The sequence below is a fragment of the Symsagittifera roscoffensis genome, chromosome 7 (assembly GCF_963678635.1).
Source record: "Symsagittifera roscoffensis chromosome 7, txSymRosc1.1, whole genome shotgun sequence".
Classification (NCBI taxonomy): domain Eukaryota; kingdom Metazoa; phylum Xenacoelomorpha; order Acoela; family Convolutidae; genus Symsagittifera; species Symsagittifera roscoffensis.
In genome coordinates, this window is record NC_087068.1 from 32,222,627 (window position 1) to 32,249,663 (window position 27,037).

General features: G+C 37.7%; 1 protein-coding gene and 1 non-coding gene across 11 annotated transcripts in view; both read left to right on the plus strand.

The window, feature by feature from the left end:
- Nucleotides 1-31: 31 nt before the first annotated feature.
- The window catches only part of LOC134850981 (protein unc-80 homolog), a 107,142-nt gene continuing 80,136 nt past the window's right edge, over nt 32-27,037 (plus strand). For all 10 annotated transcript variants that reach the window (XM_063866828.1, XM_063866827.1, XM_063866831.1 and 7 more), the window contains exons 1-20: nt 32-319; nt 4,540-4,594; nt 10,141-10,336; nt 10,738-11,073; nt 11,813-13,149; nt 13,446-13,616; nt 13,861-13,969; nt 16,282-16,457; nt 16,649-16,976; nt 17,465-17,770; nt 18,088-18,332; nt 18,494-18,730; nt 18,936-19,080; nt 19,247-19,642; nt 19,902-20,033; nt 23,082-23,287; nt 24,705-24,926; nt 25,182-25,611; nt 25,734-25,842; nt 26,368-26,581. In XM_063866828.1, coding sequence (XP_063722898.1) covers nt 123-319; nt 4,540-4,594; nt 10,141-10,336; nt 10,738-11,073; nt 11,813-13,149; nt 13,446-13,616; nt 13,861-13,969; nt 16,282-16,457; nt 16,649-16,976; nt 17,465-17,770; nt 18,088-18,332; nt 18,494-18,730; nt 18,936-19,080; nt 19,247-19,642; nt 19,902-20,033; nt 23,082-23,287; nt 24,705-24,926; nt 25,182-25,611; nt 25,734-25,842; nt 26,368-26,581 — 5,547 coding nt within the window. In that variant the 5' untranslated portion in view covers nt 32-122. The remainder of the gene's footprint in view (nt 320-4,539; nt 4,595-10,140; nt 10,337-10,737; nt 11,074-11,812; nt 13,150-13,445; nt 13,617-13,860; nt 13,970-16,281; nt 16,458-16,648; nt 16,977-17,464; nt 17,771-18,087; nt 18,333-18,493; nt 18,731-18,935; nt 19,081-19,246; nt 19,643-19,901; nt 20,034-23,081; nt 23,288-24,704; nt 24,927-25,181; nt 25,612-25,733; nt 25,843-26,367; nt 26,582-27,037) is intronic.
- Trnar-acg (transfer RNA arginine (anticodon ACG)) lies at nt 20,196-20,268 on the plus strand. The gene has a single exon. It is a non-coding gene; the product is annotated as a tRNA-Arg (tRNA).

The following is a 27,037-nucleotide window of genomic DNA, read 5'->3' on the forward strand; positions in this document are numbered from 1 at the left end:
GGTTTTATTTCGTTTCGTGCATTTTTAGAGATGATTGTATGAAAGTAAAGCAAATTAGTGTGTAAGTATAGCACAGTAAATTCTGCCTCGTTGGAGCATTCAGCTCATATTTGAATAAACCAATGACTCACAGCAACCAGTTGGGAGGCGTCTCTTCGTCTTCCGCTGGATCCACCCATGCTGTCTTCGGTCGACCAGATAGCGAAATGCCCCCACCGAAGGCGTCTTCCACTCTCAAGTCCACGGGAGGGGGAAGCCACTTACCCCCCTCCAACGTGGTTCCACTGAGCATCCAGACTTTTTTCTGGACTAGAACCAGGTACCCGTACTGCACTGAATGATAAAAAGCAAGGCTTGCTAGTATTACTTTTACAATGTGCTCCATATATTTGCATGTTTCCGTTATGCCTGCCTGTAGATAATTCCATTAACGGCATCCCGTGTTGTCTTGATGGTTCTGGTGTTGGGATAGTCGGGATGGTTGTTGTTGAATTAGATAGATCTTCAGAAAAGCTGCATGATTTTCGGTGTACGTTTCCTGTTGAATACGAGTTCTGTATGTACTTGAATGCAGCAGAGGAGACGCTTTTAATTTTTAATGTCATGGTGCACCATTTACCTAACTAATGAGCTTCACTGAATAAAACGGGAAATGTATCTTGTTAAACAATGATTCGATCTTAGAAGTTCGCGCCATTTGTTACTTCTGTAGTGCATATTGTTCCGGCTGGCATCTTCATTTTGGGATACGAACTGAAACAAACGCATGACGCGTTCAACGCCAGTATGTTTGAAGATATGAGTTAACTGGTTAAGATCTAGTTAAATTGAAAAAGAAAAGTGAACACATGTACTAGTATCCAATAAAGAAACTTGAATTAACTCAGTATATTGGCCCCAAGGGTTTTTTTATTCATTTTGGGGGACGATTTTGGGGTGCTAGGTTAATAAGACGATAAGACGGTCATTTTTGGGTAATACCTCCAGAGCCTTGAATCAACTGTCAATTGATATCACACGTACCGAGAGGTCTTGATATGATCAGGAGTTAGGTGTAAATGAACTAGCCCACAAGTGGTTTGAATCTGCCCGAATAGCATGTGCTAATTACTTTCATCGGGTGAGCATTCAGACGGAAAAAAATAAGCCTAATTTTCCAAATCAATCTTTTTCGCCTTAGTGAACGCCGGCTTGGTGCACGCTGATTAAATTGCTAATTTAAAAACAAATCTGATATACGGAGTCTTCAAACTACGTTCTTCTACATTAGCATGCTATGGCTAATCGTCATGCATGGTAATAGGCCGCCCCTAAAAATAAAAACATTTAATCTGTAAACAAGCCTTTTTACAGTGCTGATTTTATATTATCCGGACTAAACAAATAAAATTTGAAATTTAAAACGCTTTTTTCACAAACTGGGTTAAGATAAGACAAAGTGAAGAGAACAATAGTTGCTTAAAATGTCACCAGACTTAATATGGTGCAATTTTTTCTCCGAAACTTTTTAGCAAAGTTTTAGCCTTAAAGTGGGTAATTTTGGCTTTTTTAACAATCAAGAATTACGCTGAAACTTCCAGGTTAATTTTTGAGAAGCTATTACAAAAGAAGTTTCATACACATCCCAACAAATTTCTCATAGACGAAAATTCCAAAAATCTGTATAAAAGAATATATTTTAGGTCGATAACCAAAATAGGTTTTTGTACTATATACAAATTAAAATCTTTGGCTAAAAACAAATATCAAACGTTTCACACAAGTTTTTGGAAATCTTACATTTCTAGAACTTTGTTGGGCCATGTAAAAGGCTTCCAGTATTTCGGGAAAAAATTGTACCATTTTAATTCTAGTAAAGTTGTAAGCAATTTTTGTTCTGTTCATTTTTGTCTAATCTCAATTCAATTTAAGAAAAAAGCGTCAGAAATTTCTTCTTAATCCGCCCAAACTTGTTATCTTTAAAATTCGAAAACAGAATATCAAATGCTTGAATCTGACTGGGTTAAACTTGTGCGCATAATTTAAGTATGTCGTTTCATTAGGAAATGTTCTATCAAGTTACTTTGGGGAAAATATGTACACAAGCCCCAGAAATGAAATGATTAAACGATTGTTTCGACTCGATATGTTTCAAAAAAATTGTTTTGAAATTGGAATTGCCAGTGAAAGTGTTTATGAGATACTATTTTTGCAACTACGTGCTTTTTGTGTGAGAATTGAAATGCGCAGCAAAAAACCCACTTTACGTCTTAAGTCCCCATTTTAATTATTCAGCCCAAAAATCAATATTTCACCATCTTAAACTGAAGCTATTTTAATCTGATTTAATCTGAAGCTATTTAATCTGATTGGCCAGAATTAGCCAATCAAATTTCAGTACAACCTCAAAAATTTTTTGCTCGCAATTTCAAATCGAATTATAAATAAGCCGAACTGACATGAAATTAAAACTGTTTGTCAAACTACTCAAAATTATTTCAAATATGCCACATAGTTTTACCCAGATTACAAAAAAAACGCAGAAAACAACAATTCAGGAAAAACAAAAACTCCAGGGAAAATTGTGACCATATTCGTATCTGCTCAAAATTCGGCCAGGTTAGAAGTCGGCTTAGGAATAAATTGATCGGATTTGTAATAACCAAATCAACCAGTGCTATCAGTGTGTTGCTCTTTGCATTTGTACTTTAAATCTTACAAAATCGCATAATAAAAAGAAATTTGGGCGGAATGAAAAAGACCCCTGTCGTCTTCCAAACTCAAATTCAAGTATAAACAAGACTGCTCGTATCAGGTCGAAGTCCTGAATCTTCCGACTGCGTTTTAAGGTCTATGGAGCAGCAATAACTTGAAAAAAGTAAATGTTATTATTAAATAGATTTTCTTTAGTTGAGATTTTTTGTGAAAGCCATCCCCCCACTCGTCATTTTAAGTACAAAGTGATAGATTACATTTCTAGTATCGAATCAATTATGGTAAACAAGTTTCCTTCAACCAATTTGGAACGATTTCTAAGACGAATTAAATTTCCGCTTACGCGTGAATAGTGCGAAGTATATCGCGCGTTAATTGTCCCAAGTTGGCCAAAATGGCAATCCTTAAACCCTCATAAATTTACAAAAAATGATCGCAGGTGAAATATATTTTCAAATTGAAGCTCAGGGCAACAAAAACATTTTGAATGATATAAAATTCCGTCAAATATGGCTAGTTATAAAGTCTGATGAAAAAAATCACCCCGAGCATAAATATTCCATTACTTTCATTACGAAAGTCGGAACAAAAAAAGTTTCAGACAAAAATTTCAATTTTTTTTTTCAAGGTTTAGCGGTTTCAAAAGACCTAATTTGTAATTCAATAAAAGCATTTTGTTTGAAGTTAACTTAACTATGCAGTTGTGCGAGCAAAAAAATTTAAACAATTCAAATTAGTCAAATAAAGCTGTCCACAATATAACTGATGAAAGTTTGGCATATCGTTGAAAAGAAGAAGGAAGCGTTTTTCGGCAGTAGCTGACTTGGAATCTAATTAAATCAGAATTTCCTGATAAGCTTCCCGAGGGGTATAAAAAGTAGTGCGGTTAAATTATCGCCTGAATTGGTCCTGATATATTACCATAAAATCGGCCGAAGCACTAGACAAGAGACCTACGGCTTCTACAGTTAAAGGTAACAGGGATATAATTTGATGCAGGAAAATGGAACATTTTCCATTTCAAAGTAGCATGCTCACCTAAATGCATGTGTTAAACCACTAAAGTGTTAAGTATAGTCACCAGTAACAGAAACATGCAGCATGAAATTGAATGAATTTGTACCCTTCTATCTTTATCCAATTATGGTTTGCTCTCTGAATGTGAATGTCCCGAACAGTTTGGTCCATGTCTCATTTTTTGTCTGAATACCAAAAGGCAAGTGCTCAGTGTAACATACAAAGAGCGTGTTTTCGCATGTGATTGCTTAAAACTAACTGAAAGGTAAGTGGATAAGCCTTGATGACTCAATCTAGAAAACGTATTTTGTTATTGCTAGAATCAGTAGGCTTCTGTAGAGTTTCTGTAGGATGCTTAAAGCCATAAACTTCTTAACCTGTCACTAGTGTAAAACTACAAGAAAAAAGAGTAGGGTAAAAACAGACGCAACCAAAAAAAAACGATTTCCTGATGAGTAACAACACTGCTGCACGGACAGTGAAAACTATAACTAGCCATATTGCGAATCAAAATATGGACCGTGGAGCGAGTGGTTTAAAGGGGAGGAGTTACGTTTCTTGAAAACTTAAAACCAATTGATTTGGTTCAAAGAAAAGGAAAAATTAGAGGGGATGTGATAACAAATAAGTTTTGACAATTGATGACAAAGACATGTGCATAGCGACATTTATCGTGCATAAAGTACATTCAAGGGCTTTTCTAAGATAGCAGATGCGGCCAGAAGTGTGCTGAGAGGCAAAGTTTTTGCGACTAACATACCCCTTGAAAAAGTTCTATCTACCCTTTGTGCAGTTGGGGTGTTGCTGATTGTGGGTTTGGTGTTTCAGCACCTTCCTCAAGAGGGAGTGGTACAAAAAGAGGGACTACGAGAGTGCCTGTGTGGTGAGTCATCCAATTTGAGAATCAACAGACAATTGGTACTTTCGATACTACAACTTCACAGACTACTTAAAGTTTAAATTAACAACCTGAACCAGCTGTAACAGTTGGCATGAATGAATTATGTCAATCAAGTGACAAAAATTGTTGTTTAAGTTAATCGGCCATGGAAAAATAATAATTACACTTGTTCTTGAAAGCAAATCAAACATGGCTTTTAAAGTTTGACCCTCAAAGTAAGGTATATGTAAAATATGATCAGATACGCACTTTAAAGCGTGACATTTACCAAAGCAGCACTGGTGTTTTAATACGAGTCAATTTTTTTTTTCATAAATGTTAAGGGTAAATTTCTGCGTTCTGATTAGTTTCTATATGTCAATTTAAATAGCATGAGCTAAATTGAAGAGTATTCAATAGTGATAGTATTCGAGGCGTTCTTGTCTGAGTTGTTACGGAGCATGTTAAATCGAGAATGGTAAATGGTTTGATTCGCGTGGTCCGCAATTGTGAAACTATCGGTTACATAACCACACCAAAAACTTTACAGAAGTATTCCTGGTATAATTAAATTATTTAACATACTACAACTATTCAGAAAAAAATGCATGCCTACCAATCCCTCCAACTGGTCGGAAAATGTTGTCTGGTCGGAGCTATGTGCACAGGAACGGAGCATTCTTATCAGACTTCTCTCCCTTTGATTAGATTGTCTTTTATTGAATTAGCTTCGCTCTCTGAAATATGAAGGGTGATATTCAGTACTCAATGGATACCATTTTATCGTTTTACTGGCTTCTTTATATTTTTTTATTGAGCTATGAGCTTGAAAATTATTCTTACAATTTCAGATTTTATCAGCCTAAATTTGTGTGAAATGTTTGAAGGACTCACATCATTTCGTAAAAATAAATGTTTGTGGCTTTTCAGACAACTATAAAAATTGTTCCCATCCCCCATCCGAGAGTTTGTAGTTTTTTACGAATTTTTGTGAATTGTTGATTTCAGTGATATAAAACAATAGGTAGCACGCTAGCTGATACAACTAAGCTGAACAAAAAACGTTTCAACGTGGTTCTATTTGTGGATATATGCTCCTTTAGTCAGATGTTTTTAGCAACTATACCAAAAAGGTTGCCAATTGAGCAGAGAAGAGTTTAAACTTAACTTTGCTTTGATGTTTTTCTCCTTGTATATATGTATTTGAACCTAATAATCAAGCTAAATATCCAGAGTTCCGAGTTGGTTAAAAAAAATCATTCTAATGCATTTTGCAGACTGGATAGTGTCATGGCTAGCACATTTTACTCTACGAACAGAAGTGTAAAATGTGCTAGCCATGACATTATTTTGATTTTTTGTAAAGAACGAGAAAATGGAAAGTGAACCTGCCAACGTTTGTAGTATATCGCCCTGATTTCATGACACCTGGTTTTTTCGGAAGCCATTTTAGACCGGTTCGGCTTGCTCTTGGAACATTTGCTGAAATCGAAATAAAATGATTTTTTATAAATGAGTGAATGAGTCGTCTCGAGTTTTTTCAACTAATTAAAATTACCAAAAGGGTTTTTCCTTCTATGAGCTGATACTTCTTTTTTTATTGAAAATAGAAAAGATGAAATAAAATAAAATATTTTTTTTTGCGTATCTGTCTCAGTCTCAATACACTTGCGATGACAAACTGGTAAAATAGTCTTTAAAGAGTTTTTGGAAAGATTGGATTAAGAGTTTGGTCAACCTAAAAAATTAATCCTTGTTGAAAAAAATATTAGATCCACACCGTGTATATATGACTGTATTAGATATTAGTGATTTTTTCATACTTAAAATTCCAACTTGAAATTTTGTATATATTTTTTTGAATAAAAACATCGGCTTAGTGTAATTATTCTGACCTGGCAACGAACTATTCTGACGTTCTCACGATGTGACAAAGAACTATCGTGTTGGATTGTTGGATATTTTTTCGAACAATTTTAAGTGTATGAAGAAAAACTTGTAGAATGTCACATGCCATATCAATTTGAAATTCTTTCACGTAACGTGACTCGAACGCAATCGACTGTAACCGTAATTTGGATTCCAAACAAAACAAAATTGCCTCAGTGTTATGAAAAATTTTTTGGAGTGTTTTCGGTTTCAATAAATGGCATAAAATTTACAAATGACACGATGAGAGCCTGAACTTATTAATTCAACTGCGAGCTTAACATTATTGTTACCCTTGCGATAAGCAAGGGCATTGCAATCGGGTACTACACTTTTTTCCGTAAATAACTTTAGGCACAGAATGGTCTAATGTGTAGGAATGGTAAATTTCAGACATGCTCAGTTTCTTGAAAATTCAAGTAAAGTTATCTTCAGTTAGGTAGCAAATAGGTGTAGTCCGTTTCGGCTGTTAGTTTTTTATCAAATAAAGTTCTTGAAAAAGTGTTTCAAGAAATTTTTTTTGGATTCGTGGTTTTCGGCCTAGTTTCCGTCTGTTCATTTCCCGTTATTTAAAAATGAAATTAGTTTTTTTTGGTACTGTTTTTTCCGACTTTATTTGTAAAGCATGAAATTTATTTTGATTTTAAAATTGATCTTGAAAGTTTGTAAAGTGTCAGTTTACCAACACGATTTTAAATATTTTTTATTTTTAAAATATATTATATAAATTGTTTCGATCAAACAATTCCGCTTTGCCTTTATGCACAATGAACTTTTATTGCGTTGTTTCAAGGGCAAGAATTCCTGTTCACCAAAATCAGGTATTATTAAACTTGCGAGAGCTAGTGTCTTCAAATCGGGAACAAGTTTTTTTTCTAGTAAACTTTTCTTACATGCTTTAACTTTTCATCAACTTCCTTTTCTAATGAGCCTTCACAACCTCCAGGTTTTATGCCACTTAGCCTAGAGTTAACGCCATTGCCTTTGTACCCTTTGTACGCCTTTTTCTTGGGTTCCACTTTCGGTCGGACTTTGTATTTTGATGTGTGCAATTGAAAAAAAAATCATTAAAAGTTGAATAATTGGACTTTCGTTCTTCTGCTATAGTTTTGTCGGCTTAGTTGCCATATCACACATCTTGTTTGTCCTGTAAACAACTTTCATTGCAATTGCAAGTGTTGTTCTTTGCAAATTCAAGGAAGTGGACTTGAAGCTTTTTAATTTTTGTAAATCATTTTTTCGGGATGTTTTGTTTGGGATGTTTTCCTAGAATTCTTGTTTCAAAAGCAAGTTTTTTGAAACTGTATGGATATTTTTTAAATTCATTTTTTTGAGACGTCCTGGAAATGTTTTTTTTTTTTCAAAACTCAAATTCTAATTTAAAACTCGATTTTCTGCTCAAGTTTATTACTTTAATTTTCTGCCATGGTAGCTTAGAATGAGCTTCTATCCAGATATACGAAAACTTAACTTTTAGCTTAACTAATTTTTTTCAACATTCTCCATTTTTTCAACATGCTTGTGTTTTCAATCGCAAGCAATATGCGTAGGTCAGCTTCGCCCCTGAGTATATATTTTGTTCTAGCAGTTTTCCAGGAGTCTGATATTTGTAATTTTTAAATTATCTTAATCAAAAAAGAAAATGATATTCAGGACAAATTTTTTTTTCTAGTTGATGGGTTTTTGTATCTTTTTTTCCTAAAAAATACTTTGTCTTAATTCCATAATCTATAAGTTTTGTGGTCGGCACGTTCTGTGCTTCTTGTACAAAAACTGGCCATCCTATATTTTTTTTTGATGAAAAACTTGCAAGTGAAGAGTGAAGTTACCGGTGTGAATTGTGAAAGCGATATAGTATGTTTAGAAAAAGCAGGCTTTCTACAGCGTTAAACTTTAACAAAATATAGAAGAATGATTAATGAATCAAAGCAAATGTTTTAAAAGCTCTCATCAGATATTTTATTGATTTTTGTACTTTCAATATCTTTTCTGCTCTGATTAAAATATACTTTTGTGTTAGTAAGTTAAACAGCTCGGGTTTTTTTCTGAAAGATCTTGTCCATTTTTATAACTGTCTCCCTTATTTTGTTTAAAATGTGTTAATTTATTAACTTCATATTGGCTTGTTCTCAAAATTTTTGTAGGATGTAATAACCCGATTTCATTATGTTAATTTTAAGTGATCGCCTCGGTAGTTTAATAATGTTAATACAACCGTGATTTTTTTTGAAGGAATTTCTTTGAAATGAAAAATTTTCTGAGCCAAGCTAAGAAATAATCCTTTGACATAGTTAAATTTTCGTATTTTTTGCCTGCATTTGTTTAGTATGTCTTATTTGCCTGTCTTTTTCATTTGTTTCTTTTTGCAGTTCATTTTGTTTAATAAAATATTGAAGTTTTGATTGCTGATTATGGTTGTTCGAAAAGATAAACAGACAAATATTGCCAGTGGAGGACGTATGCTTTGCTTCTGTGTAAAACTTGATTTTTCAAAAAGCAAATCAAAAACTGTGATTTTTTTCATCGAGAAACTATAATCTACCACCTTATATTTTTGGCCGAATTTACTCGTGAACAACAAGAATTCAGTGAACCACCCCGCATCTCTTTGGTGATGATAAAAACTGCAACTCCAATCGAAAAGTTTTCACGGCCAGTTTTAGTTGCTTTGAATTCGTTGCATTCAAAATTAGGTACCACTAAAGTTAAACTCAATGGATCGAGTGATATATTATTACGCTTGCCATTAGCAAGCGTTATCAAATCGGAATCTAGTATTTGTTTGCGGAAAAAACTATTTGTCCTGTTATTTGCCAGATCTACTTAACAATCTCTCCCCCCTATTGTACCTACTAAAGAATCTCCCCCCCCCCCTTTCAAGAAATGGGGGGAGAATGTTAAGTTGATCCCTAGGAATCTACTTAACAATCTCCCCCCCCCCCCCCTATTGTACCTACTAAATAATCCCTCCCCCTTTGCATCTTGAAAGGGGGGGGGATTGTTAAGTAGATCCTATTTGCATTAGAATTCGATTTGCATCTTAGAATTGATTTTATTTTGCTGTACGCAATTTTCATTGTAATTGCTTTTTTTTTGATGTACTGCTCTAACTTGTTTTTCACTTAACTTGGTTTTCAGAATTTTCCTGCTTATTTCTCCGCTAAAAAATTTATCCGGCCCAAAATTTTTTGGTTTACATTTTGTCAGCTCAGTGACTTTAGTTTTGGTCCTTTCAAAAGAAGTATCATTTTATGCTAAAAATACTGAAAGTCCGTATCGCAAAAATACTAAAATAGAATAGAACTAATAATTCATAGGTTTTCATAAGAACGTTTTTTTTGGCTCTACGGGAATGTACACAAGTTTTGTCAGTTCAGTTGCCGCTTAAGTTTTTGTGTTGTCATCAAACGCCCTCAATTGTGTTTCTGGACGTGGTTTCCGCAAAAAGGGCATCATTTCAGGCAACATTTTTTAGTTGTAGTTTTTTTTCATTTTTTCTTTAATTTTTTTTTAATTTGGTGGCTTTCATTTCCTCTCTGCTATCTTGCAAAGCTCTTTTGATGTGGTTTTGGAAGTGCTGGTTTTGTAAGTGGTTTGAACATTTTTCATGTTTTGTTCAGCTGTTTGAGAAGGTGGTGGTTCTGAATGAGATGCACGGCCAGTCGGATGCATTTTGTGTGGCCGTGAAGCAGCTGGGCAGCAGGTGGAAGCTGGTCTGCATCGCCCTCCCCCACCTCATCCACTGCTGCTCCATCGCCCTACACTGCAGAGACAGACTGAGGGGCTGTGGATCCACCACTAGACTCCCACCTGCCAGTCAGTGCAATTGCAACCAAACAAATCGCACCATCATTCTTATTCACTTTCGTTCGATCAGAACACTAAAGTTTCAAAATATATGCTCTACTAAAGCGCTCTTTTTAACTTTTATAACTTAATACAAAGGGTTCAAATCAAATCGTTTCCAAATGGCAGCGATCTAATTTGTTTAAATTGTTATTTAATTTTGGCATCGATTCCGTTTGAATGGTTTTTGGAATGGTAGATTTTAAGGGTTCCGATTGTTTTCAAATAGAACATTCGAAAAAGCTTTTGCTTGTCGCTAAGTTTGTTGCCAAATTTTTCAGCAAAACTAATGAGTTTTTTTCTAAAATTCAATAGATTTTTATGTGTTGTTTTTGAAGGAACTGTGTTTAGGAAATAATTTTATTTTCCAGTCGATAAACTGTTCGCCTCCCTGCACTGGTGCCTGGTGGATGCCCCCAGAACCCAACTGGCCTCCGCGTCCACCTCCAACAACAACAGCCAATCACAGCAGACTACCTCCAACTCAGTCTCATCCAATGATGTCATCAGCAGCTCCGCCCCCAATGAGATATACCCGGTGGACATTGTGCAGCTGTTTGTCAGTTGCTTCTGCCCTGTCATCGATAGGTTGAGACAGGTGGATCTGCTCAACTTGGCACCTGGCGTGGACTTGTGGGGCAAATTGAGCGACTGTGAACAACCGGGCATCGACTGTTTTGCCGGTTTTGTCAAACTCCCATTTGCAAGTGAGTTTCTTCCGCTTTCAATAATGATTTTGATCTGTGAAGGTGCATTTTCAAACCGCTAGTCTATAGAATCAAAAACTATCATGATTTACCGTTGCGAATAGAAAGGGTATTGCAACCGTGTGCTTGGCTTACTTTCCTGTAAGTAAAACGATTTGCTCGCAAAACTCATCAGCGTACTTAATTAGCACATCACATTCCTGCTACTACTAATGCGAACACTTGGGAGGGCATAGATCTGGGGGTTCGAGTCCGAGTTCGAGGAGCCTTACTTTTTGGAAATTTAAAGTTTTAATTGCCGGGCTATCGTTACTTGACTAAGTCTCTACAGCATGGACTTTATCTGATTTAGGCAATCTGTACTATAATTTAAAATCATTTCGGTTGACGATTGTAGTGGTAGTCCGGGTAAATGAAAAATTTACCGGAAGATTTGAATGTTTTTTACTCTTAGCCGCAAGAAATCAATGAATTGAGCCTCATGTATTAAATTTTGTGGAATTAAGATTTATCTGATTTCAAATTTTTGAGAAAAAATCCGATGTTTCTTCTACCCAATAAGTTACGATTTTTCATCTAGTCATGTTTTAATTTTATGTATATCATTTCATATAGCGTGTATTTTTTTTCCTAAATGATGTTTAGCTCCGCTTGGCATCTGTATTTGAAATTAGAATCCAAAAGAATGTTGGAATATTTGTCAAGTATCTTTCTTCAGTTTGATTTTGTTCATCTCCAGGCCAGCAGTTTGCACAAACCCAGAAAGCAAAACAACTGCAGTTCAGAAACATTGGTGTGGGTGCAGCATCTCTGGAACCCGTGAGTATCAGTATCACTACTCAAGATGAGAGCTCCGAGAGTTCGAACATGTCGGAGGACGTTTCATTGAACCGAACTAGTTCTCTCGAGAAGCTAACCATATCTTTCTTCGACAAAGATCAGGCGCAGAGAACCTTCAGCGATGGATTCTCGAAAGCGGAGAAGCGAAAGCATTTGAGCCATCCGACGTTCTTCGACATTGCAGTGATTCGTTGTCTCTTCAATCCAAACTGGGCGGAAAAGGGTGTGAAGTGGGCTCTGAAATACCTTCAGAAACGTTTTGTGGAAATCCGAGATTTAGAGCTCAGTGGAACCAACCGGAAAGCCACTCGAAGTCATTCGACACCGGTGCCAATTATCAAAGTGTCCATTGAACACGACGATGACTTTCGAGAAAAGTTGTGCGACATCCCCGAGATTGTAACAGAAGCGGACGAATCAGTGGACGGGAACGAAAACACGGACAAACTCAGTGTAGACACTGGAAGTGATTTGGCAAAATTGAAGAACGACGACAGCTCGGAAAGTGATGGAAGTTCTTCTAATAAAGGAAAACCACTAGAACGCCAGGAGAGTTTCGATTGTGAGTTGGATATTGTTGGAACCAATCATAGACGTCTGAATAGAACCACGTTTGTAGACGATTACTCCAAAACTGCTTCGAGTATTCAATCGAATCGATTAAAAATGGACAACACAGTTGAAGTTTTGACTCTTGACCCTGCGTCATGTGGCCCGAAATTGACCTCACGAGACAGAGGTGAACCAGCGTCGAAAAGTGACTTAGTGTTTGCCTCGTCGATGCCTGGAACAACTTGCGTTTCCGACCCCGGAGAGGAACTGAACGGATCTCTCAGGTCATTGGAAGGGTTATCTGGCATGTACAGTAGTGGTAGGATGGCGTCCAAACATGCCAGTAAGAATGGGTCCAGTGCTGGTTACCTGGAACCGACAGGGACTATATTTTACATTCAAGAAGATGGGACTTTTAATTACGAAATCATACTGCGAGCACTCTATGTTTTGACCAATAGAGGAGTGTCTCAAGCTGTGATTGAATTAATTCTGCCTCTAGTTGAGACTCTGATGTCTATGACACCTGTGGGTCTGATACTCTCAAGGAGAGAGAAAAGAGGGAAGAAAAATGTGAACAAAAAGGCGAGTGAAGAGAATCTGTTGAATTTGAATGCGTCTCACGGAACCCCAACTTCAAATGCGTCGGGTGCCAGTGCAGTCAAGGACAAATCCAGCGAAAAGGTTTTCATTCATTAATAATCGAGATTAAAAGAAATAATATTTTAGTTTTTTTTCGTCGTTTCACTTCGCCATTTTCACCAGTAGAAATGCTTACGTCTGTTTTTGTGATCGAACCATCTTGGGGTTCTCAGTTTTATTTTATGAGAGTAAAAAAACACTTTTCTAACACCGAGCCCAATCATTTTAGAGTCTTGTTTATTTTATTCTGAGCTGCATTAGTTAACTTCTTCAACTTAACTTCATTAGATTTTGATCTCATCAAACCTGTTTCTGAGTTGTTTCTGTTTCTCCATCAGGACCTTACGATAGTGGGCGCGATGATCTGCATGTTGACGCGTCTGATTCGAGAAGTGGGCTGTTTCCGCTCCACCATTGCCTGTGAGTTGAGGAGAGCCAGCTTCTCTATGACAGCCAGGGGACAGGCGCTCACCTGTCTGTCCAAACTACACTCGCACAACGACAAACAGGCAAGTACACATACCATTACCACCAAACCCATGTTCTTTTTTTAATTCGTATTTTCCACGCATATTCACTAAGTTGATCTTCTGTCAATACAGGCCATTATAACACTGTTGTGTGTCTGACAACGAATTATTCTATTAATTTTGGATTGAAATGTCCTGTGATTGCTCAAAACTAAAAAATATCTCTGATATTTATTTGAAGTTCATGGCGTGGAACTTTTTTGAATTTTTTTGTTTGTCGTAGTTTCGACGCAGTCTGTCTCACTTGGCTGCCAATCACGAGCTGTTCGAGGTCATTGACTTCCTCCACGCTCTCCTGGGGTCGTGCCAGTCCGCCAACTACCCCCTTCCAGGTGATTAAATTCAGTGTAAGGGCATGTGAATTGCAAGCGGGAACTAGCCTTTTTTACCATTAAAAATGCCCTCACCAATCTGTAAGAAACTGAGGCAGATATTCAACAAAATGCCATATCTTGAAGACGAAATAACATCAGAACTGCATATCACAATTGCATAACAACAATATCTTAAAGCCGAAATTTTATCAGGATTACTTAAAATGATTGCATAACAACAGTAACCACCGCAATCGCGCCAACGTGTTGCGAGCATGCCAACAAAGTCTAGGGCTCTTTACGAAAGATAGAATCAGATAATGACTCGGAGTGGCGGTGCGCGTAAAGCGCGGTCACCGGCGGCCTTAAACCGTCGGCGGGAAGACGAAACTTTTCAGTGCTATACTAGCATGGTGGTACATTTGCATGTAATCGGATAAGATGTAGTGTTCGGTATTTTTAAAACATCATACCTCCTAATTATCTTCTAATTAGATCAAAGTTAATAAAAAAAGTTACGTAGCTGTTCTACTCCGTTCAAGTTTTTGAATTGAATAAATTGTGCACACTTCATGACAAAAATTGCTGTTCGCAAAATTAGCTTTCCTAAATGCTTATATTCTAAGATTGCAACCGCTTGTCACTTTTTTTTCGTTTTTAGGACCACTAATCTTAACCTTCGGCTGAATGAAATGATAACCTTATTTTCGGTTTCTTGCTCGACCACATAAAGTGAGCTTGCTTTTTTATGAAAGCAAGCTCATTTTCTGTGGTAGGCCAACAAACTGAAAATAAGTCAAGAATTTACTTTCTGAGACTTTTTTGAGATTTTTTGAGTTATCGGCTATCGTTTGTCTGCTTATGGTTTGCTGACTTACTTTCCAAAGCATCAACTGTTTTCCCGTAAACGTTTTTCTTTAAAACTCTAGTGACATGCTTAATTCTGCTCATATGCTCACAAGCTGGCATGCTCAATTTAATAAGAAATAAATCAAACTACCTCTTACATCATCTGAGCTAGGTCTTAATTTTTTTCAAATTTTTTAAATTATATTTATTGAAAAAATGTTGATTTTTTTTCGGATTTGTGGTTTTTCTTCTAAGCTATGTCGGCTGACTTTCCGTTATTTTTCCAAACGTATTTGATTTATCTAGATCGCTTTTCTAGCAGTTCTTTCCTGCGCTTGAATTTCTAATTTTCGATTTGAACAGTTTTTTTATATAATTGAAAGTTTTTCTCTATTTTGTCTTATTTTTTATTTGGTTAAACAAGTTCGACATATGTTTTATTGTCTTATGTTGTGTACCTTCAAGGCCGATTTTTTTGAAAATGCTTTTACCTGTTTCAAGAGGGATGAATTTGCAAAATTTTAAAGGTTGAAGTTTTTTATGACTTCAGTTTGGTTTTCGACTTAAAGACGCTCGACTCAAGTTTTTTCTCCTTAATTGTCGTTCGGTCATTTTAATATTTGTTTAGGCTTTTATAAGCATCATCCAAGCCGAAGTTATGAAATTTTTATCGAAATAGTTTTTTTGATTTTTTCAAATAATTTTCTGAGCTTAACTTTTCAAAAAAAGTAATTCCATTTTTTTCTATTTAATTTTTTGTAATACTATGTTTTATTGTTATTGCAAGTGTTGAGAAGCTCTGCTTTGCCTCTGTGATGAATTTCGTTCGGTTATTTGTAAATTTTCTACCTATGATTTTGTGGAAGCGGTTTCTCTTTCCTTTTTCATTGGCTTATTCGTCTTCCGTTGCGTCCATTGAAGGGCAAAATTTGTTTTTTGATTTTGTGTGTTTCAGAAAGGGGCGAGGAGTTAAAACTTCGAGTTTGAAAATTCAATTGCTACATTTTTACTCCGATTTTTTCGGCCCAAGTGGCGTCTACTCTAGACTTGTCGGCTGAGTGTCCGCTCGATAAACAGTTCTGAATGCTCAGTAATGCTAATGCTGGTAATTGTGTTTCTCGACATCCTTGTTTTTTTTCTTCGATAGAACATCATTTGAGACATTTATTTCAAATTTTCGTTTTCGTTTTAGTGTCTTCCGTCTCTTTTTCTATCCGTCTTGCAATGCTATGTTTGTTTTTTATTGCATCTGCGTCTCTGATATTGAATTTTATTTTCAGAACCGACTCACAGAATCAAATAAGCAATCAATTTTCTTCGTTTTTAGTCAGATTAAATTAGGATGCTCGATAGTTTGTGCAAAGGTTAGTATTTATAAATATTGGCCATTGATATTTGTTTTGCTACTGATATTACGAACGCTTTTTTGCATGTTTTTATGCGTCCTTGTTTAATAGTTAGCCTCTCTTGTTGCCGTTTAGAGCCCTGGAAGAAGTTCCACGGGGACGATCCCTCGGGTGGCTACTCAAGTCGGTTCCGAAGAGTGCACGCGGAGGAGGAGGGACTGGAAGCGGACATAGAGAGTGCTATCGTAGTCAGTGTATTCAAGACTGTCCTCACCAGAATTGTCAACACTCCCCAAAAGGCATTCGACACTGTGAGTTCACAACTATCAGTTTCATTATTGTTTAATTTAGATAGAATTTATTTAATTGTTAATGTTTCGATTATTTACATATATTTTTTTTTTTTTGTTGTTGTTTTATTGCACCAGATGGAAAAATTTCATGTTATTAACGCCTTAATTGATTGCTAAGAATTCTCAGTTTCTATTCATATTGTTTTCAGAACTCGAAGACGTACATCCGGCTGTTGATGCAGTACATCCGAGAGAACCACGGAGACATTTTCAGACTGGTCGCATTCAGTGGAATGTTGGACAGTGTCTATGACTCATACGGGTCGCCAGAGGTCATGCGCACATGCTTCATCTCAGTCAGACAGACACCGCAGGTTGATCACTTGACCTCGACCTTTGGTCACCTGGGAGCACATCAGGGGATAAGGGGAGACAGGAGAGGAACTCTGTTCGGATCAACAGTCCAGGGCAGTCCAGATGTGAGTGGAAGTGTCTGTTCAGACAATCCGGAAAACGACACTCCTAAAAGCAGCAAAAGTTAGTTTCAATCATTTTATATCAGGTTTCAAAAAAACCTAAAATATTTTAAATTAATTCTAAGTCAAATTCTCAAAAAATGTCTCAACTTCGAAGAAAATGAAATTTTCAAATATATTTCCTGGGATCGCAGAAGAAACTAAAAACCTTAAAAACCAATAAAATATTTTCTTTCTAATCAAGCCTTAAAATAGGAGTATACTATAGCATAGTATGCTTAAACTTCAGTTGTTGCTCGCTTGATGCTTTCTATATAAAAGTGGGATCAAGTTAACATCCTCCCCCCTAATAGACCAAGTTAAGATCCTCCACCCCAGCGCTTAATTTAAATTAAATTTGCTAAGCGCTGCATGTAAAATGCTCGATTCTGATTGGCTCAAAATTCCCAACTTAGAACCAAGTTAACATCCTCCCCCCTAAACATGTTTAGGGGGGAGGATGTTAGCTTGGTCCTAAAAGTGTGCAATGATTTCTATATTTGCTCTCAGAATTGAAGAAAGGCTCCACCTCTGGAGTGGGCACAGCCAATGTTAGTCAGGACACATGTGACGGAGACAGCATGGATTCTAACTCTGCTCTGGCTCCCATGGCCCCAACTGCCAGACACTTGGCACGGAGGAAAGTCATCTTCCACAAAGCGAGTGACGCCGCCCTCTCTCTGTCTCTGGTAGTAGTGCCCCCGGAGGGCTTAAGTGGCAGCAAAGAGAAGTCCAGTCTGTTCAAGAAGTTCAAAAACAAACTGAAGAGAGACGCCTTCTCCAACAATGACTCGGAGAAGGAGGACTCACGAGACAGTGAGTCTTTCCTATTCTGTTTTTTACTAATCTTTAGAAACTGTTGTTAGTAAAGTTTGTGCCTCGCAGAAATAATGGTGGAATCAAAAACCTGAAAAGCCATACTATTTCCCTCCCCTTGCGTTTCCTAGTAAAGAATAACCACACCTAGATAACTAAATCAATGGTTGAGCATATACGGATTTTGTACTTTGTATCAAATCTATCCTTAAAAATAGGGGAAATAGTAAGAAAGATCTTTTTTATGCTTTGAAATCCTGGTTTATAGTCTCGCTGCAAACACTTGTTATATTCGCTAAAATTCTAATCGTTCGCAGTGGACGATTTCGATGCCAACTCTTGTGACAACCTGGGAGGCAGTTCCTTCTTTGGCAAATCCCAGCTGGGCACTGACTCCTATGGACACCCGGTGTCTGGCAGGGAGAGACAGGTGGTGCCTGTGATGAAGGCAGTGGACTGGGTGGCCATACATGCGGGCATGAAGAGACTGTCCTTTCTGATGGATTGTTGTCATCCTGGCAACATACCTGATGCCGCATTCGTTGCATCTGCGCTACATTTGGTGAGTCGCAAAATATATTCCTCATGGTTGAGATTTTAGAAATCCAAATCAAACCCCCAATTTTATTGTCATGATTTTGATGCAATAATTCTGCATTAATGATTTCTGTAAGCAATTTTAATAGTTGAAATACAATTACAAAAACTTACTTCTTTCTCTAGAAATCGCCAGTGGTGGCGCGTGCAGCTCTGTTCGCCGAGTGTTCCAACTTCGTGCATCGCTGTTCTAAGGGCGAGTGGCCCGAGTGGCTCCGTCCCGGTAACAGCGGGGGACTTCCTTTGAGACGGGGGTTCTCGGGGAGGAGGAACAACGAGGCATCTAGTAGCTCCAACACATCACAAGGGAGAGTGTTCGACTACTACCTCAACGCTACTAAACTGTTCTTCCTGTGGGGAGAGGTTAGTGAACTATAAAGGCCATTTATTCTTCAAGTCAAAACATTAAATCCTCTCGCAAGATATCTAAATAAAATTGGGTTAATCCGAACGGAGTTTGTTATACTGTGATCAATAAGTCTATGCATTATTTTTGCTTTAAGTTTATGCATGATTCAAATTTCAAGCTCACATTTGCCTTCTTATTTATTTGTATGCTCGTTTGCAGGCACTGGCTCACAAGCTGAATGAGTTGATCACCGCAGAAGCAGCTGCAGTGAAGTCCAACCCCCTCTACAACCAGTTCATCCCGGATGAGGCCACCAGACTAGATCTGAGGAGGGAGGACGACAACGAGAACTTCCTGCAGGACTGTAAGTTCAGTGTCCAAGTGTCTGGAAAACCTTAAGATAGTGTAAAATGTAAAAACAAAGAGAAGGATGATTGACAATTAACTGCAGAGCCGTATAATTTATTTGTTTTTTGATCTGTGTCGCATTTGTTTTTTGGTTGTTTTGAAATCAGTTTTTGCGTTTCAAGTGCTTCTCAACCCAACCGGCGAAAGGTGTCCATATGCTTTAAAAATGATGGCTTGTCTTCTACTGACTGAAATCACGATCTTCATGCGAGAAGTATACCCCAATCTACCCAAGGGAAGAGCACGTGCCGGCACACGAGGCGGCAGTAGCAACCAGCAACGGCGCGACACCGACTCGGACGTTACCTTGACAACTGGGGACCAGCTGCGTCGGGGCTCCTCGAAGGACGACAGTAGTATGACTACCCTGGATTCGGGTGCTCTGGGGGAGAGGAAGATCAGTTTTGCGGTAGAGGATGAGGACAGTAACAGTCTGAGTAGCCACAGTATCATCAGTGGCAGTGAGTCCAGAGCGGGGGGAGCCATGTCTCAATCGGGCTCAGCCAATGAGAGATCGGGTGAGGGTCGGCTGTTTAGTTTGTATAGCTTGAAAATGTTGAGAAAGTTTCAATAAGCAAATGTGCTACTGAGCAAGATAAGCATAGTCGGCACTAGTGAAAATATTATTTCATTGTTCATTGTATTATTAAATAGTTTGGTGTTCGTCGTGATTGCAATTATAGCGGTTGGCCGAAAAAATTTATAAATTTTTATTTCAAAATGGAACCTGATTTTTGAAAAGGTTACAGCTGTTCAACAATTTTGATGTTTTTGCAGCTGCTCCCTCGGGCATGAATTCTGTGCTGCGCAGTCGGAAGATCAGTGCGGCCACTCGGAAGACCCCCACAGTCACAGATGGGACCCGACTGCTGAGGAGACACACGGGCGCACAGGGTAGCTTTAGACACGGTTAGAGTCATGTCTTTACTCATTGATCGGAAGAACAAATTATGAAGATTTCAGTTTTTGAAAGTAAAAACACCGCTATACATGATTTAACTATTTCAAAGAAACCATGGGAAAAATAGAAAGTTTTTTTTTCAATTTATTTGACTGCTGCTATGGAATCATGGGTCTGTGGCGCAATGGATAACGCGTCTGACTACGAATCAGAAGAGTGCAGGTTCGAGTCCTGCCAGACTCGAAGCAGAAAAGTTTTTCAAACCAACATTTTACTTACCAACACTTTCAAACGTTTGCTTTCATGCAGACTTTTTTCAATCCCACTGCATAAATTTTGTACTTATTTTACAATACAGTAAAGTCTAGTGCCAGGAAACGGAAGTTTATGGTATCTTGAATCATTGCGACAATGGATCTCGTGATATCAGGCGGACTGTATTTTGATTTGCTGAGTATGAAATGTTGATTTTTTTCTATTTTGTGGCTCCTTTTGCACCACATCTCGAATTGATGAAAGGCAACTTTTGTGCACGCTTTTTGTTCCGACCATTCGGGTGTGTTTTAGTTTTCTTTTTTCTTTTTTTTTGGTTTCCTTTTAAAATCAGCTACCACAAATAATCATTGGAGAGAGTTGAGGGATATATCATTTTGAAATTTTTTCAGTCGGGCTTTAGACGACATTAAAAGTTGCAAAAAGTTTTCAAAATCGGTTTGATATTACTTATTTTTCGTCTAAATTCGAGCGCGTAAAGCGAGCGATCAAGCTTATTTATGCTTAATTTAGGCCGTTTACAATAGCTTATTTATGCTTGAAATTGATTTTAATAAAATAAAATCTGTTTTGAAGATTTTTAATGCCATTTTGGGTACCAATAAGTTCAAAAAATCAAAAAAAGTTTGAAAAAAAAAATTGATTTTTTTTTGTTTTTCTGGTCATTTGTCTTCAAATCTGTTTTCCTGTTTGCCTATATTAGTATGAATGTGAATATGCCTAAATAAAAATTGCACGCCAGATCTTTTTATTGGTTTTTGTTTTTTTTTAACTTTAAACAACTTAAACCATACAATTTTACTCTCTACTTTTTGTTGCCTTCGCAATTTAAAATCACTACATTTTGAAATTAGCTCTATAACTTAACATCGTTTTAATCCAAAATGAAAAGAGAACGTACATCAAAGGGGACTTCAGTAAACAGTCCTGAACAGAAAATTTTGAACAGAAATGACCTTGCCAATAATTATGATTGTTAGAAACAAAAACAAGCAATCGTTCAATGAACTTTAAGGGCCCGGAAATAATTAGACGCTCTTTGGCTAAATTGAACTAATTTTCCAGACATTTCCAGCCGGTACAGAAATTTAAAACAGTTTTAACCAAAATCAAAAAGCTAAAATTCATTCAATTTTAGAATCGTTCCCGGACTTAAACTTATAACTTGATCGCTTTGTTCAGCTTTTTTTGAAATGTTGGTACAAAAAAGCAAAACTAAAGGGTTTCCTGGCCCCTAGTCCCAACCTAGCTTTCCGAAATTAAGAGCGATTGTCCTGGGGTTAAATTGCTAGTGCACTAGTCGAGATCTTGCGCTTAGTTACGTTTTCCGGGAGTCTGCAAGAAAACGTCTTTTCAAGAAAACCTGACACAATTTTAAATAGGATTAAAATTTGAGTCTTCGTGATACGCGTGAATAAACAAAAGTAAGGCAAAATTTAACAAATTACTTAACTTTCTAAAAAAAGCAGATTTTTCTGCGTAACCGGAATTTATGTTTTGCACTCTTTCATTTAATACACAGTAATTTTTCTTTTAGTGAGTTATGGCTACTCGATGCATCGATAAAGTTGAATTTTTGTACGGAGGCGTCTTTTTGCAGGCTGCCCACTATTTTCCATATAGTTTAAATAGAGTATTTTTAAAAGTTTCATCGGCTAACCAAAAAGATGATTTTTTCAGAACTCATAGCATTTCGAGGTCACCGCTCATATTGATTCGCTCGTGATCATTTGATCCACTGTCATACCGGATAAAATTTTCAAAAGTTTCAGGGATCTCGAAAGTTCGCGCTACGGGAATGGGTGGCATATTTACATCTAGCTAATTACGTGAGCGTGCAGCCGTTCGAATCAGTTTATCTGTAATTGGGAGGGCAAATTGAGTGACCAAATCGTTGTTAATGGCAAAACCGCACTGGTTACTTCGACATTCGGTGTTTAACTCTCGCTGAGATCTTTTAAATGCTTGATGATTTTTGGGGCATCTGATTTTCCCGCTGAAATGTCATGGTTATGCTCTCCACGCGTCTCGATCCGTTCGTTATTTGATGTAATGGTAGATGCTCGATCTTTATGTGTTTGGTAGATTGAGTAAATTCAATTTTCAGTAAACATACTTATTCGCTTGAAATAAAATTCGTGGCCGGACGCTATAAGAATTGGCTTGTTTGTAGATGAAACTGTGAAGTCGAAAGAAGACTCAATCACAATGTTTTTTGGTATTTGCGTTTGTTTATCATTGAGTACAGCATAAAATGTCTGTCAGAGTTTTGTTTTTGTCAGAAATAGTACATCGAATTTTTATGAATTAGCACAAGCAGGTTTCATAGTATCACATTGGCTCAGTGAATTATCTAATTGAAAATAATTTACGAATTTGTCGTCAATAAGGGTCCTAAGTAAATTAAGAAGCCTCATTTTAGCTTGTATAATTGAGATAAACCAAGTTTTTCAAAGTGGTGCGTGCTCTATTTGCAGGAATAACTTTGGTGTGATAGGATTTGAGATAAGGAGTTCATACAGCATTAATTTTGGTGTTAAGTTATAAAATAGGAGTTAAATTGATGTGGATTTAAATTGTTTAGCTGTAAAATGACCAGTTATTAAAATGTACGGTATAAATTAATGTGGAGTAACTTTTTTTCTTGTAATTTCTTAAAGGCTATGGTCGGAACATTCTGTACTACTTGTCTAGTAACCGGCTTACCTTTTTCTCAACTCGAACCAGCGGGTAATGAAATTGATGGCAAATTGATATTTCCTGAAAGTATTTCTTTGTCGTAGGAAGACGTCGCTCTGGCTCCATCTACCAAAACAATCTCATCAGCCAGCAGACTGGAGGCTCCTCCCCAGTTGGCAATGTGCACCGGGGATCTCGCAGTTCAGGGGGAGGGGAGGAGGATGGGGACTCCACCAGTCAGATATCCTCAGAGGAGACCAAGGATGCCGAGCTGGACTACGATTTCTCAAAAACTGTGCCCTGGGTCGGGGTCAGTATTTTTCAATGTTAAAATTTCCATCGTTTCTCAAAATTTTCCTGAAATTTCTCTTGATGCTCAATTTGCACATGCAAGTCAGGTTAGGGGCGGATCTAGGATTTTCTCGAGGGGGGGGGCAGATTTTCAAAAAACTTTCGAAAATTTTGTCGACCTTTTTTTTTAGGTCGACCAAATTGATTTTTCGAGCTCTCCCATAGCACTGCTTTGCCCCTATTTTGGCAAAATTTTCTGCGCCGCAGGCAAAATTTTGAAAAAACAGGCCAAAAAAGGCGTTTTTAGGCACTTTTTGGAAAATTTTGACTAAAAAATCGCGTTTTTTCGGCGCGCCCTCCCCCTGCAAAACTAGTATATATTGGCGCCAAGGGCGCCTTTAAAAAATTTTTAGGGTCCATCACCAAAAATGGATATCTCAAAATAGTACAAAGGGGGGACCCTTTAAGTCGGCAGGGGGTCAAATCCCTGAGGAGGGGGGGGGGGCGTTCGCCCCCCGCCTAAATCAGCTACTGAGTCAGGTATATTTTTTTAGTTTTGAAAGTTTTTTCAAGAAACTATTTTAAACTTGTCGTTGCGTTTCTAGGTTTTTTCATATTTTTTGCAGAACCTTTTTTGTTTGTAATGGCTCTCATATAAAGATGCTGAACGATAATAGTGAGCAATAAGTTTTGATCTAAAGTTGTGACAATTTTTGGTCCCAGTTTGGACGCCTAATTGAAAGGTTAATTAGTTAACGCTGAACTAGAGCTCAGGCTCTTTTCCAGATTCCCTTCAGGCTCTTTTCTAGATTTGAGTTGCAGCATTGAAAAACGGTTTTGACGCTGTCTTATTGTAACGGTGAAATTTTGGAGGATGAACAAACAGATTTACTCTGAATACTTTACTTAGTAACATCACGCATTCAGCCGTAATAAAGCGTAAGACAACTTATAAAATGAAAAATTCGAAATGAGTGGGTGGGAAAGTAGAGTGGAAAAGAGCCAGATCTCACTTAATGATGATGAAGCCATTAAACTATGGCATCTCGCAAGCTATCTTTTTGCAAATTGAGCACACGGTGATTTAAGCCCGCAATAATATAAGTGCTGGATACCATCGCTATTGGATGCGCCACATTGCGGCCTTTAATACGATTTTCGTGGGTTTGGATCCCACTTCGGTTACATTTGGAGGTGTCCTAGTGTCATCTGCCTGCTCAAGGTGGGACCAGCGACGGCGAAATCTATCTACCCCACGGAAGAGAGACCCAAGATAGAAAAGAAAAACCATGGGTGGTGGCAGTTTTTTTTTAAAAAAAGCTCCACATTTTACAATTTTATAATATTTATCGAAAGTTCAAATATTTTAAAATGTTCAAATATTTTAAAATTCGAATGCTTGACGAGAAAATGTGTTATATAATTGCTGGTTGTAGGTGATTGTGAAGTTGGTGAATGGGTGCAACTTCGAGTGCAATCACCAGGCATTCTGCCACTTGCACTGCTACCAGAGGAGAAGTCGCAGCTGCCAGAGACTGGTGGATGCACTGAGGAGGGTGTATGGGGAACCCACCAGTGTCAATTTGGAGACACTTTTCTCCCGTATGATGTCTCTAGCTAGTTCCACCGCCGCTCCCTCTGACAGAACAGCCAAAGAGGTAAATAATTATCTGTAAATGAGAATAATTGCATTTTGTCCCCCTTTGAGATTTTTGAAAACTCAAAAATATGAGTCAAATGGGCGCCGTTTTTCATATTTGGTTTTCGCTTTTAGTGTGCTCGGATCCAAATTTAGTATGCTTATTTATTTGAATTAATGTCGTTTTTGAATATTTAAGTTTTCAAGTGTTCAACGCTTTATCGATATCAGATTTGAGTTTTCGTTTGCGTATAACTTGTTTTTTCTCTGGCAGAGCTATTCAAGCAGCACTATGCCATTCCGTCGACATCCCTCTTCCGCCTCCGCTTCCGCCTCATTCGGCGCAGGAACATTCGTCGGAGGGGCTTTCAAGACCTCACTTGGATCCACACACCACGAGCGACATAGCAGCGGTCAGGGAGATAATGTCGTGGTCACTGTAAACGACTTGGGAACCCACAACGTCGTCATGAACTCACTTGGAAACGAGGAATCGGACAAAGTGAAGAATGCAGAAAATTTAGTGGAGGAGAACACTTTGATGACTGGGTTCCTGAAGAAACAGGCTCACAGTTTGATGCATCTGCCGTTTGTAGTCATGTGCAAGACTGCGGCATTCCTCCCGCGCCAGATCTACTTCCAGATCATACCTGCTTCATGGCAACTCCTCATGGATTCCAATCTCCAACTTGCATCTTCCGCTGGTTCGCTTTAAGTGCTATTGCTGCAAAATCTATCCAAACTTAAAGATGAATTGAAGATTTTTCCCTTAAAATGGCGTAATCTTTTTATCAGCTTAATGATAAAGGTAAATAATTTGCTTCAGCTGCGCTGTTCTTGATATCTGGAGTGAAAAGCCACGATGCAGTGTTCGATCTGCTCAAGTCTCAGTTGGGGAGTGAAGATGCTTCCATCAGAATCCAAACATTGCTCAGGTAAACAAGCAAGAACAACCAGCAAGATTTTCAAACGCTGTAGTTCGCATGAATAGAGAATATTCAGCATGTTAGAAATACCGAGCTATGTTGGAAATTTCAGCAAAGAATGGTAAATTGACTTACTCAGCTAAGCCTGAATTGTTCGCGAATTTAATTTGAGACGAGTACAAGCTCACTGTTTGGGATGTTTTCGAATCTAAGTAAGCCTGAAATTGTTCGCGAATTTAATTTGAGACGAGTACAAGCTCACTGTTTGGGATGTTTTCGAATCTAAGTAAGCCTGAAATTGTTCGCGAATTTAATTTGAGACGAGTACAAGCTCACTGTTTGGGATGTTTTCGAATCTAAGTAAGCCTGAAATTGTTCGCGAATTTAATTTGAGACGAGTACAAGCTCACTGTTTGGGATGTTTTCGAATCTAAGTAAGCCTGAAATTGTTCGCGAATTTAATTTGAGACGAGTACAAGCTCACTGTTTGGGATGTTTTCGAATCTCCAGTCCACGGTTGTTTTTTTTCTGTAGATTTGGAGTTCTCTGGCGATATAGATACCAGGTGTGGCCACAGCTGGAGGATGCGGCAGTGCACACAATCAAAGTGCCCCCTCCCTCCATCGACTTCACCCAGCCCTCGCCCCAGTTCGGAACCCCTCCCACCTCCATCCCAGTAGTGGATCCCCCTTGGATGCCCCATTTGAGGGACAAGACAGAAGAGGCCATTTCAGAGGACAAAACTAGAGTTAGTCACTATGATCTCAATCACTATTTCATCTCAATCATTATCTTAATCTTTTTAATCTCCTGGAGCGGATATTATTACACAATTTTGCATAATTTATTTTGCAAAATAAAAATAAAGTGCAGCATTCACGAGTTAATTATTACGCTTGCGATTAGCAAGCGTCATCAAACTGGAGTATAGACTTTTTTCGGTTAACAACTTTAATAGAATCCCTTGTATCTTGGTTCATTATAAAGGCGAACTTCTATGCTTTCTCAGCCAACTTAGTCTGAAGAAAACGAATATGAATTGGCCTGTAAAGGGCCTGGGTTTGAATCTGACTAGGACCTGCTTTTTTTCAAACGGGAAATATTCTGTTTCAAATAAAATTGTCGGCTAATTATTTGTCTGCTTATCTGTTGTCGGCTTAGTTGTCACATCTAAGAATCGCTTTTTTTGCTGCGAGATTTTCTT